The sequence below is a fragment of the Temnothorax nylanderi genome, unplaced genomic scaffold, assembly GCF_030848795.1.
Source record: "Temnothorax nylanderi isolate EJ_2023f unplaced genomic scaffold, tnyl_v1.0 TNYL_tig0629_pilon, whole genome shotgun sequence".
Taxonomy (NCBI): Eukaryota; Metazoa; Arthropoda; class Insecta; order Hymenoptera; family Formicidae; genus Temnothorax; species Temnothorax nylanderi.
In genome coordinates, this window is record NW_027249691.1 from 7668 (window position 1) to 21176 (window position 13509).

The following is a 13509-nucleotide window of genomic DNA, read 5'->3' on the forward strand; positions in this document are numbered from 1 at the left end:
TGTTCTATAAATATTTTGACAAATATAGAATATTTGGAATATTTACAGAACATTTTGTTAATATTCTTAAACATTTATAGCATGTGCTATGAATATTCTAAGAAACTTTTCTAGAATTGCTATGAATATTTCGATAATAATCTGTAAACATTGCGATGAACATGAAATAATCAGAATATTAATAGAATATTTTTTACATATTAGTAGAATATTTTTAAAATAATCTATAAACATTTTAGGAAAAATATTGAAAACATTCTAACTATTCTAGGAATATTTAAAAAATATTTTGGAACATTATATAAATATTCTGGAAAACATTAATAAAAACTTTTTAGAAATTTTTCTGCAATATTTATAGAATATTTCGTAATTTTCTTGAAGTATCTACAATGGCTGGATTCGGGGAGCGCGCTATTAGCGCCATTTGCTTATTCTATCCTTGTTTTACACCTGATGAGCGATAAAGATAGAATGATGGAATAGCGCTAATAGCGCACTCCCCGAACGCAGCCAATATGTTATGCAGATTTCAAGAATATTTTATGAATATTCTGCAAACGTTTTGCGCATATTGAACCCTAGAACCTCCATAACGATCGAGATAATAAGAAAACAAATATGATAAGTATCTGCCAACCATAGAAATCAACATTAATAAAAATTTTTTGGAATAAATATAATTATTTCAATGGAGCATCTGCACAAGCGGGTATGTACCTATACAGGTAGAAAGTTGCCACTGGTCTCCCGTAAAATTTGATAAAAATTTAGTATCTACGTTAATCGTCGTGATTACTGTAAGCGATTTACCACAGTCTCTCCTCTAACTTCGGACCTACCCATACAGCACAAAATATTTTTAAAAAATATTTTTGAATATTTCTATAAAAATATTACAAGAAATATTTTAAAATGGTTTTAGGAATATTTTAAAAAAGTTAAAAAACCTTTTGTGATAACATTTTTAAGAATATTTTAAGAATCTTTTAAAAATATTTATAAAAATGTTCTTTTTTATCACCCAGACAATATTTTCTTAAATATTTGAAATATATTTTTGAAATATTAATTTAAATCTACATATTTATTGTTTTATAATCTCGTTCCAAAATATTTAAAAATATTTTAAATTTATTATTGGTTCCATAATCTATTTTTAAATATTTTTAAAATATTTACAATATACAAAATAAAAATATTTAATTAAAATAAAATAAATAAATTTTTCTTGTAAAAAAAAACTTGGCTCTGCTAGACTTCAAAATTTAAACATTAAAATTTAAACATTAGTACTCAGATTTTTAATTAAATAAAAAAACAATAAACATAATTTAAGGAAGAATGCGACAGGAGTAAAAAAGCAGCACCAAGTTTTTTTACAAGAAAAATTTATTTATTTTATTTTAATTAAATATTTTTATTTTGTACTGTTGCTTCTTTAATTCTTTGTAATTAAAATGATTCTTTGTAATATTATAATTTTGTTAAGAAGAATTAAGAAGCTATTACCACTTGGGTTGGAATAGGAATAGGAAGACCCTTGAATAGAAACACAAAGATACAACTTGGGTTTTATTTTTTAAAAGTAGTTGCACAACAATTATTTTTCAAAGCAATATACATATTCTCTTTGCAATTGGCGCAATTTAATTTAAAGATTTTGGATCCTTAACGCTCTCCCGCCTTCCTGATTCCCACCAAGGTTTCTTTCCCCTACCATACGCAATCCCCTCCACATGTTCCTCTCGATAATTCTCTGACTCTCGCATTTGACGTCTGACCGAACACAGCTTAACATGTGTCTCTCGAGGAGCGGTTCTACGGTTGAAGGTACTTAACCCTTAAATGCCACCCGGGGTCCAGCGGACCCCAGACTCTTTAGAATGATATATTTTCAAATGTTCCCGCCAAATATGGAGCTCATATTTATTTATTTATTATTTTTTATTTTTTTTATTTTGGAGCCAACATTTTAACTGTTGGCGATCTTAATTTTTTATACTATGTTGAAATTGAAATTTTAACAATATAAGCATTTTATTCTCTTTTCTAAGCCTTGAACAACATTGAAAATAATTTTCATAACTAAATATCAAAAAATCAATAAGTAAGGAGACATTTTTCATGCTGGGGTCTTCTAGACCCCATGTGTCATTTACGAGATTCTTGAGAGGTGTGGCATTTAAGGGTTAATAATTTGGCTTGATACGTTGAATTCAACACTAAATTTAATATTTCGCATAAGGATATTCAACATCAGTCCCTCCTAACCAGTGACCTGCAATGTGGGGACAAGGTAGAGACGGATTCGTTCTTGATTGACTCAGGGAAGGCTCAAATTAAGTACTAGACACGATGATACGTCGACGAGCTGTGATCGGACTTGAGACGACGATTGTATTGACGATGTAAGCGAATGGCGGTTGAATTAATGGAAGAGGATGCGTTAATCTGATTTTTATAAGCGAATGGCGTTTTTATTATTGTAAAAAAAGGGGATGTTTTAAATTTTAACGACTAGTTGATACACTGAAGAAGGCCACAGTTATGGCCGAAACGTTTGTCCTTATTTTGTTTGAAATATACACGATAGCATAAACAACCTGCTGGTTCGCAAGCCCTTTGTTTTATTATTGTTATTCCAAGCGAACACTATATACTAATTGTTTAAAGATTTTACATCTTTTTTTTGAAATATATGTCACTTGAGTTGAGTTAGGTAATATAATTTTGTGAAGGAGAAATAAAGCTACCACTTAGGTTGGATTTTTAAATTTACAAAATACATTGCGTGTACTTGGCGCCTTTTTTGAAAAAGGTAATTTTGTACTGATATCACCCATTTTGTAGTGTTAAGCAGGGATTGGTAAAAAATTTTTATTTTCTAATTATTCACGAAATTAGCAACAACAAATTAAATTTTTATTGAATTAGCAAATTAGTAATTAGTTACAAAAAATTACTATTTACATAAAAATTAATAATATTTAAGTAAAAGTAAATTATACACTTCTCACAAAAATTAAAGGAACACTAAGTTTATCTTTTAAAAAAGGCAAAATTCAAGCAGCTGTAACTTTGTTAAAAATGAACAAAATTTAAATTTAAAGCTTAAAACCTCTATTTTCGAAAGGTTACTATTATTTTTTAGTTTCTGTAAATTTGGTAATTTTTGCATATAGAAAACTACGAGCTGGACAAAATAGAAATTTTTTCTCTCACTTTGTGGGCTTGTCACGTGCACAAAAAAAATCTGTGAAAATTTTCGACTTTTTAACGTGAAACCTTAAAGATTTTTTGTTACTGAGTTATCGTGGATTGAATAAAAAATGAGGATTTTGACTTTGATTGCTCATAACTCTCTTAAAAAAATCATTGTATCGCAATTCAAAAAACAGATTCTTAAAGCTGAAACTTTGCTTTATTGAACGGTATAATTGCCAAATTTTTTTAAATAACATGTAGACATGATACAAATGAATGAAAATAATGTAAAAATTAGCGATTTTTCCCTTTTTTATTTTGACCCAGAAAACAATTGTGCAGGACAATAAAACAAATTTATTCTTTATGTTTTTTTGTACTTTTAAGTACCCTGCATTAAATCTGGGAATTTAAACAATTTCATGTTTTTCCGTATTTTTCTTCGTTTTCCATGTTTTCTCCGCTATAGACATAATTTTTATGGCCATTTTCGGATCTACGACTCAAAATACGTAAGAATATGTAAGATTTATTCGTTCCCCTAACAGTTCTCAAAACTCAATTTTGTGTACCCTCCTTAAGCAATTTTATATTCTTTTGTACGTTTTGCTCCATAAAACCATAGTGGGCACCATGATAAAAATCTCATAGCTATTTGGCAAATTTTTTTTAAAAGCAGGGTACTTAATAAAGAATAAAGGGTACCCCACGGTAAGATAGGCAAAATGCCACTGTCAATGAAACGGAAAAATGACTTTGGATTTGCATAAGTACACTAAAAAAAGAATTTTCTACGATTTTTTCGACCATCCATCCCCCCTCCTTTTCCTAGTGGCACTAAAAAACCGCTTTTTTCGAAAATTATTTTTTTTCTCCGGTTCCTTCATGTTAAAAATTTTGAAAAAATTTGAGAATATAGCTTATAAAAAGTACTCAGCACACAATTTTTTTTAGCTTTAGGCGCGTTGAATACCTAACCTAAAAAAATAAAATAAATATTTGAATCAATTTTTTTCTAATTTCTTTGATAGTTGCAGGTCTAATTACTCTAGAAAATTGTATATTTTAGTGTTCTACATGTATTAGAATTTTTTCAGATTTTTCGGAATGGTGGGCCGTACTTAAAAATGCGAAAAACCCTATTTTTAGCCACTTTTGGCCTTTTATGGTCCTCAAATGATTGATAGTGCCTTAACTGACTCTAAAATAAACATAATATATTACTTTTGGATATATGTTGTCAATATTTGATACATTCCGATACGTCTCATATGTTTTTGAGCATGAAATCAGTCATAACTTAACGAGAAAACCCTACTTTTTGTATAAAAGTGACTATTTTTCGTCGATTTCTGAATTTTTGGTTATTTTATCTAAGTTTTTTTTGCATATGATTGGTAAATGTGAATATAAATATAATAAAAAATTGTACCTCTTATACATATATTTCAAAGAAATCGTTCATTTATTCAAATATATACATTTTCATAAAAAAAAAATTAACTTTTATGATTCCATGATCGTCTCTTTAATCCTCCTCGTCACTATCTTCCTCAATTACTGGTGTTACTTCTTCAAAGTCAAACAATGCTGTAAGTATCTCAGCTGGTCGAATAATCGTAGACGTTATTGCTGTAACTGCGCTAATGGTAACAGAACTATAGGGTGTTGCTCGCATATAGCCGCCATAGTTTTTTACCTGCCTCATGCAAGATACTTGTCAAGGATTATTCGACCAGCTGAGATACTTACAACATTGTTTGACTTCGAAGAAGTAACATCAGTAATTGAGGAAGATAGTAACGAGGAGGATTAAAGAGACGATCATGGAATCATACAAATTAATTTTTTTTCATGAAGTATATATTTGAATAAATGAACGATTTCTTTGAAATATATGTATAAGAGGTACAATTTTTTATTATATTTATATTCACATTTACCAATCATATGCAAAAAAACTTAGATAAAATAACCAAAAATCCAGAAAACGACGAAAAATAGGCATTTTTATACAAAAAGTAGGGTTTTCTCGTTGAGTTATGACTGATTTCATGTTCAAAAACATATGAGACGTATCGGAATGTATCAAATATTGACAACATATATCCGAAAGTAATATATTATTTTTATTTTAGAGTCAGTTAAGGCACTATCAATCATTTGAGGACCATAAAAGGCCCAAAAGTGGCTAAAAATAGGGTTTTTCGCATTTTTGAGTACGGCCCACCATTCCGAAAAATCTGAAAAAATTCTAATACATGTAGAACACTAAAATATACAATTTTCTAGAGTAATTAGACCTGCAACTATCAAAGAAATTAGAAAAAAATTGATTCAAATATTTATTTTATTTTTTTAGGTTAGGTATTCAACGCGCCTAAAGCTAAAAAAAATTGTGTGCTAAGTACTTTTTATAAGCTATATTCTCAAATTTTTTCAAAATTTTTAACATGAAGGAACCGGAGAAAAAAAATAATTTTCGAAAAAAGCGGTTTTTTGGTGCCACTAAGAAAAGGAGGGGGGATGGATGGTCGGAAAAATCGTAGAAAATTCTTTTTTTAGTGTACTTATGCAAATCCAAAGTTATTTTTCCGTTTCATTGACAGTGGCATTTTGCCTATCTTACCGTGAGGTACCCTTTGTGTTGTTGTTCTGCACAATTGTTTTCTGGGTCAAAATAAAAAAGAGAAAAATTGCTAATTTTTACATTATTTTCATCCTTTTGTATCATGTCTACATGTTATTTAAAAAAATTTGGCAATTATACCATTCAATAGAACAAAATTTCAGCTTTAAGAATCTGTTTTTTGAATTGCGATACAATGATTTTAAAGGGAGTTATGAGCAATCAAAGTCAAAATGCTCATTTCTTATTCAATCCACAATAAATCAGTAACAAAAAATCGTAGAAACATTTTTTAAAAAAGATTTTGCAAGAAAAACTTCAAGCTTTTACGTTAGAAAGTCGAAAATTTTCGCAGACTTTTTTTTGTGCACGTGACAGGCCCACAAAGTGAAAGGAAAATTTTCTATTTTGTCCAGCTTGTAGTTTTCTATATGTAAAAATTACCAAATTCACAGAAACTAAAAAATAATAGTAACCTTTCAAAAGTAGAGATTTCAAGCTTTAAAATCCTTTTTTTTTTTTAATTTAAATTTTGCTCATTTTTAACAAAGTTACAGCTGCTTGAATTTTGCCTATTTTTAAAGATAAATTTAGTGTTCTTTTAATACCTGACACATTGAAGATAATGAAAGTGCTTCCAGCATGCTCGGATTTTAGATTTCGAGTACTTCAGATACAATAAAATATGAAAAGTTTAAGAACGTGGTGGATTGCACCAACATTGGTTAGCTCTTAATCGTTAAATTTTCTTTTCCTACGTTAAAAACTAAAGCTACGATTTATTTAAAAATTATTGGTGCAATAACTAGGTAAAACATCAATTTAAGCATACATGTGTAGTTTAGACAGGATATAAATCCAGGTCAGAATTACAAATGAATGTACCAGCATTTAAGTATACAGTAAATAATATTTATTTACAGTTACAATATATCAAAGATCATTTCGTAACCTTCGTGCTTTTATGGTTAATCACTTTGTCCATAGCGAGAAGTTTGGTGTGTCGTTCCTTTATCTTGGTCTAAATATTGTCCAAGTGTACTGATGGTTTCTGCGCGAATGTCTGTAAGAAACATTAATACGTAAAAAAGCACAGAGTTTTATACTACTTATCTGTGGATACTAATACATACATACTTGTATACAAACAATTAAAAAATAAGTTTGTACTTACACCAGGACAATAAACGACAATGGTTATCAGTATGGCGAGTATGTCGTACTTTTGTTGAAAACTCTGTATCCTGAAAGAGCGTCTGTCAATTTGTGTACCTGTAAGTACTGCGCGAGCAACAAAATAATATCTGTATCTTACTTATAATAATAATATATACTCTGCTTGCTCACAATACTCCTCATTTCCCCTGGACTAGCTTGTTGGCTTAAAGTAGTGTGGAAATACAGAGAACATTTAGCTAATATGACATCGCAAAGCTTCATCATCCATTGATACAATGCTGGTTGTTGATTTGCCTTAAGAAACGTCGCACCAAAGCCCAATTTCCAGGATAAGCTGCTTCGATGTTCTTATTTATATATCGCTAACCTCCTTGCTCTGCAGAGTTCTTTCCCAAGCTGACATTCGCGTTTGCGCTCCATAGAGCGTTATCAGAGTCGGTAAAAACCTCCAGTTTTGAACTTCCACTTGCGCTTTCATTAATTGCACTAATGTTTCACATTCTAATCTGAATAATAAAAATTATTAGCTTCTTACACGCATTAAAGTCTACAATATTTCACATTACTAAAAAATCACGAGGGGATATGCACGTTAAACTTGTCTTAATAGCAACCAAATGAGAACAGGATAATAAATAGCATTTCACTATCCCTTTTATACACTGCAACAATTCCTGATGCTTTATAACTTTGCTGTTTATACTCATGTTGTACATTCTCTTGTAGCTGTAATGCAATAATCACAGATGTGACATTAGAAACAGAAGGTTAGAAACGCTAACATATCGTGCCGATAGAGTTTGTTCCCTTGGTCATTTCCTTTAATCTTTTCAAGTCAGACTTCAACAATTCGTAGACCCTTGGTCATTTCCTCTAATCTTTTCAAGTCAGACTTCAACGATTCGTAGACAGTCTTCAAGGAATTCTGTAAATAATATCAACATAAATGAAGCTTGAGACGAGCGATGACTAAAGCAACTTCTTCCTTGTTAAATACATACATCTTTTCTGAGGAAACCTTTGTTTTTAGTGTTGAGAGAACCTAAATCTGCATATGAACACTCTGCCACGGCTATCTGCGGTAAGTGCATCAAGAGTATTCCCCATAGACCTATTTGTATCTGCTTGCACGACTCCCTTTCTCTCTCCTGAATTAAAGATACATTTTCTCTCAGATACAACTATATAATTGCAAGTATTCATATCACATACATATAACAGGAATTTAGCCACTCACAACTGTCTCCTTGGTCTTATCGAAGCATAATTGTGCGACCTGGGTGAAGAAAGTGTTAAGGAACTCGTCTTCGTGATCCATCCTCTATTTTTATTTGCAGCAAACGCGAATAAACAATGGTCAAGCCATGCGGATTTTTTTTAATTTCCACTGATTCGTCCATAGGGTTATATAGCACATAAGTCTCTTTTGTCTATGCAAGTGTCATATGGTGTCGGGGGTTTTTTCAAATGTCCTCGGATGAGGAATAGAAAGGTGTCTTCTACCCAGGGTAATTGACACAATAAGTGTAAACCTATATTATTACTTTTTGCCCTCCAAGTTTAAATGACCTTATCAATTTAAAAAAAAAAAGATTGAAAAATGATATGCAAAATCTTCCAATTCTTTCTCTTGATGAAATTGAGAACATCTATGGCAGCAAAGTATCCCAACAGCTCTAAGTTCAGCGTCCATGGCTATTCTCAGATCATCAAATCTTCGACACTGTAGCAGAACATGGTTCAAATCCTCTCTCTCATAACCACAATCACATCTCTCGCTATCCACCTATCCTTTCCTCTTCAGGGACGATCCCAGGTTGAAATGATTAGCTCTTAATCTATTAACGAGCGTGACGAAATATCTGTCCTTTTCAAGACCACAGAACCAGGGCCTCCTTGCCTGACGATCGTAAAAATTCCTGAAGTAGAATATCCCCTTGTGCGCAAACTCCGAGAAAATCGATTCCTGAGTGGCATCCCACGTCATTCGTCTAACGCCAACCATAACGTCCCCCACCGGAACAGCTTCTTCTTCTTCTTAAATTTTTGGCTCCTGCCGCCCAACGGCGGACAATACGGCCACCCACCGGAACAGCGATGGAGGGGTCGGCCTCCTCACATGCCGCCTCCCTAGCGAGAGAATCAGCAAGCTCGTTGCCGAGTATACCGACGTGCGCGGGAATCCAGACCAATACAACTCTCTTGTCAAGTAAGTGCGTCAAATCATACAGCAGTCTTCTGGCCTCCGTTACATACGAGTTCTTGTGAACATTAAGATGATTATTACAAATACCCTGCAACACGGACTTGCAGTCCGAGAGAACAACGATATCACGCTTTCTATGTTCCGACTGAGTGGACGTAAGCTGTAAGGCAGACTTAACCGCAAACGCCTCCGCAGTAAACGAGGAGCACAAATATGGTAGGCTGATCTTATAGGCCTCGTCCTGATCACAGATCACTAAACTGGCGGCGGTAGACCGCTTGTTCTCGTCATATGAGCCATCCGTAAATACAATCTCCGGGGACTCCAGACCATGCTCAGAGATAATGTCTTGGATTAAGATCCGATCCGGATATTTTTTGTGTTTTCTAATCGTTCCAATATCCATGTTAACGACAGGCACAAAAGTGTGAGCCCCAAAAGGGCCCTAAAAAATCTCAAACTTACGAGGCGGGCCAAGCATAGCCAAATTCACCAGAGATCTTTTCCATATTTCAGATAAAAGAGAGAATCGGTATGTCGGTTGCAAAAAACGAGAGTACCCCTCACAATCAAACATACGCTGCAACTTCTGGCAAAGACCATTCTGATTGTATACAATTGTTTTGTTGACAAAGTTGCTCCCCAGCATAAAGGCACGATCTCGCAGGGACCTCACCTTGGCCTCCGCCACAATGACATTGTTTGGGGTGCTGTTCCTATATCCCAAGGCAGTACGAATGCCCATGTATTGAGCCCTCTCTAATTTGAGCTGAAAAGCTGCGTCCCTAGAGAAATAAATGAAATTACCATAGTCTGTGACAGATCTTACTAAGCTTTTGTAAAGCATAAGGGCTGTGTTGGTCTCCATGCCAGATGACACCCGGCACAGGTATTTCAGGATAGAATTAGCTCTATTGACTTTTCCTCTTACTTCTTGCACTTGGCGATGGAAAGTTAACCCACTGTCAAGCCAGATGCCCAAAAATTTAGCCTCGCCGCTGTTGTAGACGTCCACACCCTGTACCCGATACTGAGGTGCCTGTCCGTATATCCGCTCTTACAGAATTCAACCAAGACCGTCTTTCTGGGTTCGAGGGCCAGACCAATCGCATTGAGTCTCTCCGCAATGATGTTAACAGCACTCTCGAGGAGTTCGCGATTCCTTCGACGCCCGACACGTATAGCCGAATATCATCGGCGAATTCGACCGCCTCCACACCCTCGGGCAAGTCAGCACATAATCCTTGAGTGAACAATGAATACAGAGCCGGGCTGAAAACGGCGCCCTGCGGGAGCCCCCTATAGACAAGGCGATCCACAAATTCTCGAGAATTTATAATGAATCTAACCCTTCTACGGTACAACCACTTACTGATGAATATGATTATGCCGATAGGGCAATTGAGCGCCTTCAATCTGTCCATCATGATCCAATAGTCCACACAGTCATATGCCGACGACACGTCCAGGAATGCCGTAAGAGTGTACTCATTCGAGCTGATAGAGGCACGGATATCAGATGTGATGCGGGTCAAATTATCAGCACATGATCTACCCCGTCTAAAACCGCTCTGCGAGCGACTAAATTTCTCCTCCCTTTCTGCCCACCAGATCAGTCTCTCGTTCATCATCCGTTCCATTAACTTGCCAACACACGATGAAAGAGAGATGGGCCGGACCTTTTCCCGGCCAACTTTGTCTATAAATACAACCTGGTACAGCAGCCAGTCTTCGGGTAACACACCCGTGGACCAAATCGTGTTAAAAAGCTCGAGCATACATATCCTACCAGACTTCGAGAGCAAGCGCAACATCTTATACTCCATACCATCGAGACCGGGGGCAGAGTCTCTCCTGGCCATGGCGATGGCTCTATCTAACTCAGCCCGCGAAAAAGGCACTTCAAGTTCCCCATAACTTCTACAGCAACCAAAATCCTCCACAGGCCTGCAACCCACAGTGGGGGGGGGGGGGGCCAAGTCCGTCAATAGACTTTCTAATCTCCGATTCTCTATTTGTAGTCTGTCATTTGTTCCATTCTACATTCTTTCTAGCATTCTTCATAATACGTGTTCCATACATAGCCCAAGCCCGTAAATCTGTTGATGCCGCGACAAAAGTCTTCGAAATTCTTTTTCTTCTTACTATTGATGGTTTTCTTCGCCAGTGCACAACGTCTTTTATACTCGACCCAGGTGTGCAGGGTCTTAAGCCTTTTAAATTCAGCAAAAGCTAACTTCCTGTCACTGATGACCTCGTCACACTCCGCATCCCACCATCTGTGTGATCTCTTCCGCGTTTTCGGATCGTCCCGAACTGGTTCAGTGTGAGCGTCTTTCCTGCCAGACGCACGAGCAACAGATTTTTTAAGGATTTCAACGAAGCGATTGTAATAGTAATCGAAATTCGAGGAGAAAAGGTCCACGTGCGGAAGAAGCAAAGCATCGATATCGTCGGACACCAGCACCTGAAAGCGGGACCAGTCAGTTTTCTTAGAGGAAATTCTGTTGGACAATTTTCTATAAACCTGTGTTTGATAGTCAAGTTTAAATGAAATAGGGAAGTGGTCACTACCCCAGGTCTCCTCCAATTGCCGGTAGTCAACTCTATCCATAACACCAGCCAAACCAAACAAGAGATCAAGGTTCGAATCGCGTTGGCCAGTATATCCCACCCGCGATCTGGTATCAGTATTCACGCACAGAAAATCTTTGTCACTCATAATATCAAACAATATTTCCCCGCTATCCTTGGTGGTGTCACAGTTCCATAAGGTGTTATGTGCGTTCAGATCTCCAAGGATAATAGTGTCCTCTTGATGTCCACGAATAGAGTCGAAAATGGCACGAAAGTCATGTCGGGCAATAGCCTTTCTTGGGTGTCTGTAAATAGCGACGATATTAAGAATGTGATTCATATTTTTCGTTTTAAGACATATGACGTCATACCCAACGGGAGGGGCGATGATCGGCACAACATCAAACTCGATATGAGATCGTACCGAGATAGACACGCCACTGCTACCCAAGAGATTCTTGCTATGCAAGTTCTAAAACCAAAAAAGGATACTTGGCTCCGTTCCGCACACCTGGTCTCCGTGAGGACGACAATGTCAAAATCCATGACGCGCTTAGAGAGCTCGTGGCTTCTATAGCCCTGGCAGTTCCACAGTAGGAGTCTGAATTAATAAGCAGAACGGGGAGTCCTCACGGCCCCCCTGGAAGCAACCATTCTGCTGTCCCCTCTGACAGACACCGATTCGTCACGAAAACCTAAGCGTTCTCTAATACGCAAGGGGGATCCTTTTTTTTTTTTTACATGGAGGAAATCTTCAATCACCGGGCGCAATCGGGGTAGTTACGCCGCAGCGGCAACCAGTCATGACCCGTAGGCCAATCGGGGAGCGCCGCAGCGACAACCAGTCGCGCGCCCGGTAGTCGGGGGAGGACCCCCCGCCCCCTGGAAGGAGCGGGTGAGTGCCGGATTCTACGCGCGTTAGCGCGTAGCCTACCGGCTAAAACCTCCATGAGTCCCTCTCGGCAGTTTAAGAGGGGAGCCCCGGGAATCGCTTATGCATGTCGTCCATGGGCCCCCCCTGCCAGAATCCTACCCGAGGGAGAGAGACGGGGTCGGGGAGCGTCGGTTTCCCGGCAACCAGTCACCCGTCCCCCTCCCCTGCCTAACGGCATCTAATTTTGTGGCGGGCTAGAGGGGACTAGCCCCAGTCCGCCACCATCCCTTTCCGGAGTTGCGGCCCCCCCCCGCTAGGGGGGAGAACGACCCGCAGCGGGCACGCGGTTTCCAGCCCGCGCACCCGCCCCCCGGGCGAGAGAGGGGAGGAGTGATCGCCACCTAGGTGGCGGGCTCCCTCCCCCCTCGCGCCCTCCCGTAGAGGGCAGGCGAGGCCAAGGCTCAGGAGCGTTTCTCGCCACCCCCAGACCCCAGCCCACACCCTCCGCGACCCGAGGAAGCACCCGTGGTGAACACCCTGTAGGGAATCCACCCAAGCCCCCCCAGGCCACGCCGCGTCGCCAACCCCGTCGGCGTCGACGGGCATACGCCAGGGGCCCGACCCCCACAACCCCCGGCCCCAACCCCCGCGAGAGGACAGGGCACGGGAAAGGCATTAGCCCCCCCACCATTCCCCCCCCACGGGCCAAGGAACCGGAGGACGGAGGACAACCCCCAGCGCATCCCGTCTCCTCCCCCGCGCGAGACCCCCGCCGGAAGGCACAGGAAAGGGCATTAGCCCCCCCCACCGTACCCCGGCGGACTAGGTCACGCGCGG

The 13509-nt window shown here is 38.0% G+C and overlaps 1 protein-coding gene and 1 pseudogene across 1 annotated transcript; both read right to left on the minus strand.

Moving 5' to 3' along the window:
• Positions 1–6776: 6776 nt before the first annotated feature.
• LOC139784444 (KICSTOR subunit 2-like) lies at positions 6777–8333 on the minus strand (annotated as a pseudogene).
• A 673-nt stretch (positions 8334–9006) lies between these two features.
• Positions 9007–11083, minus strand: LOC139784445 (uncharacterized). The gene is made up of 3 exons (XM_071723632.1): positions 10594–11083; positions 9801–10277; positions 9007–9569 (listed from the first exon to the last, which is right to left on the minus strand). The coding sequence occupies exons 1-3, from the start codon at positions 11081–11083 to the stop codon at positions 9007–9009; spliced, it is 1530 nt and encodes a 509-aa protein (XP_071579733.1).
• Positions 11084–13509: the final 2426 nt, after the last annotated feature.

What these genes read in the sequence shown, in the direction of transcription:
- LOC139784445 (XM_071723632.1), bottom strand. Translation starts at nt 11,083, where the DNA reads ATGGCCAGGAGAGACTCTGCCCCCGGTCTCGATGGTATGGAGTATAAG. An exon ending in CGGCATAATCATATTCATCA is followed by an intron (nt 10,278 to 10,593) that starts GTAAGTGGTTGT and finishes GAATTCTGTAAG; the next exon opens with AGCGGATATACGGACAGGCA. An exon ending in TCTTTGCCAGAAGTTGCAGC is followed by an intron (nt 9,570 to 9,800) that starts GTATGTTTGATT and finishes TCTTAATCCAAG; the next exon opens with ACATTATCTCTGAGCATGGT.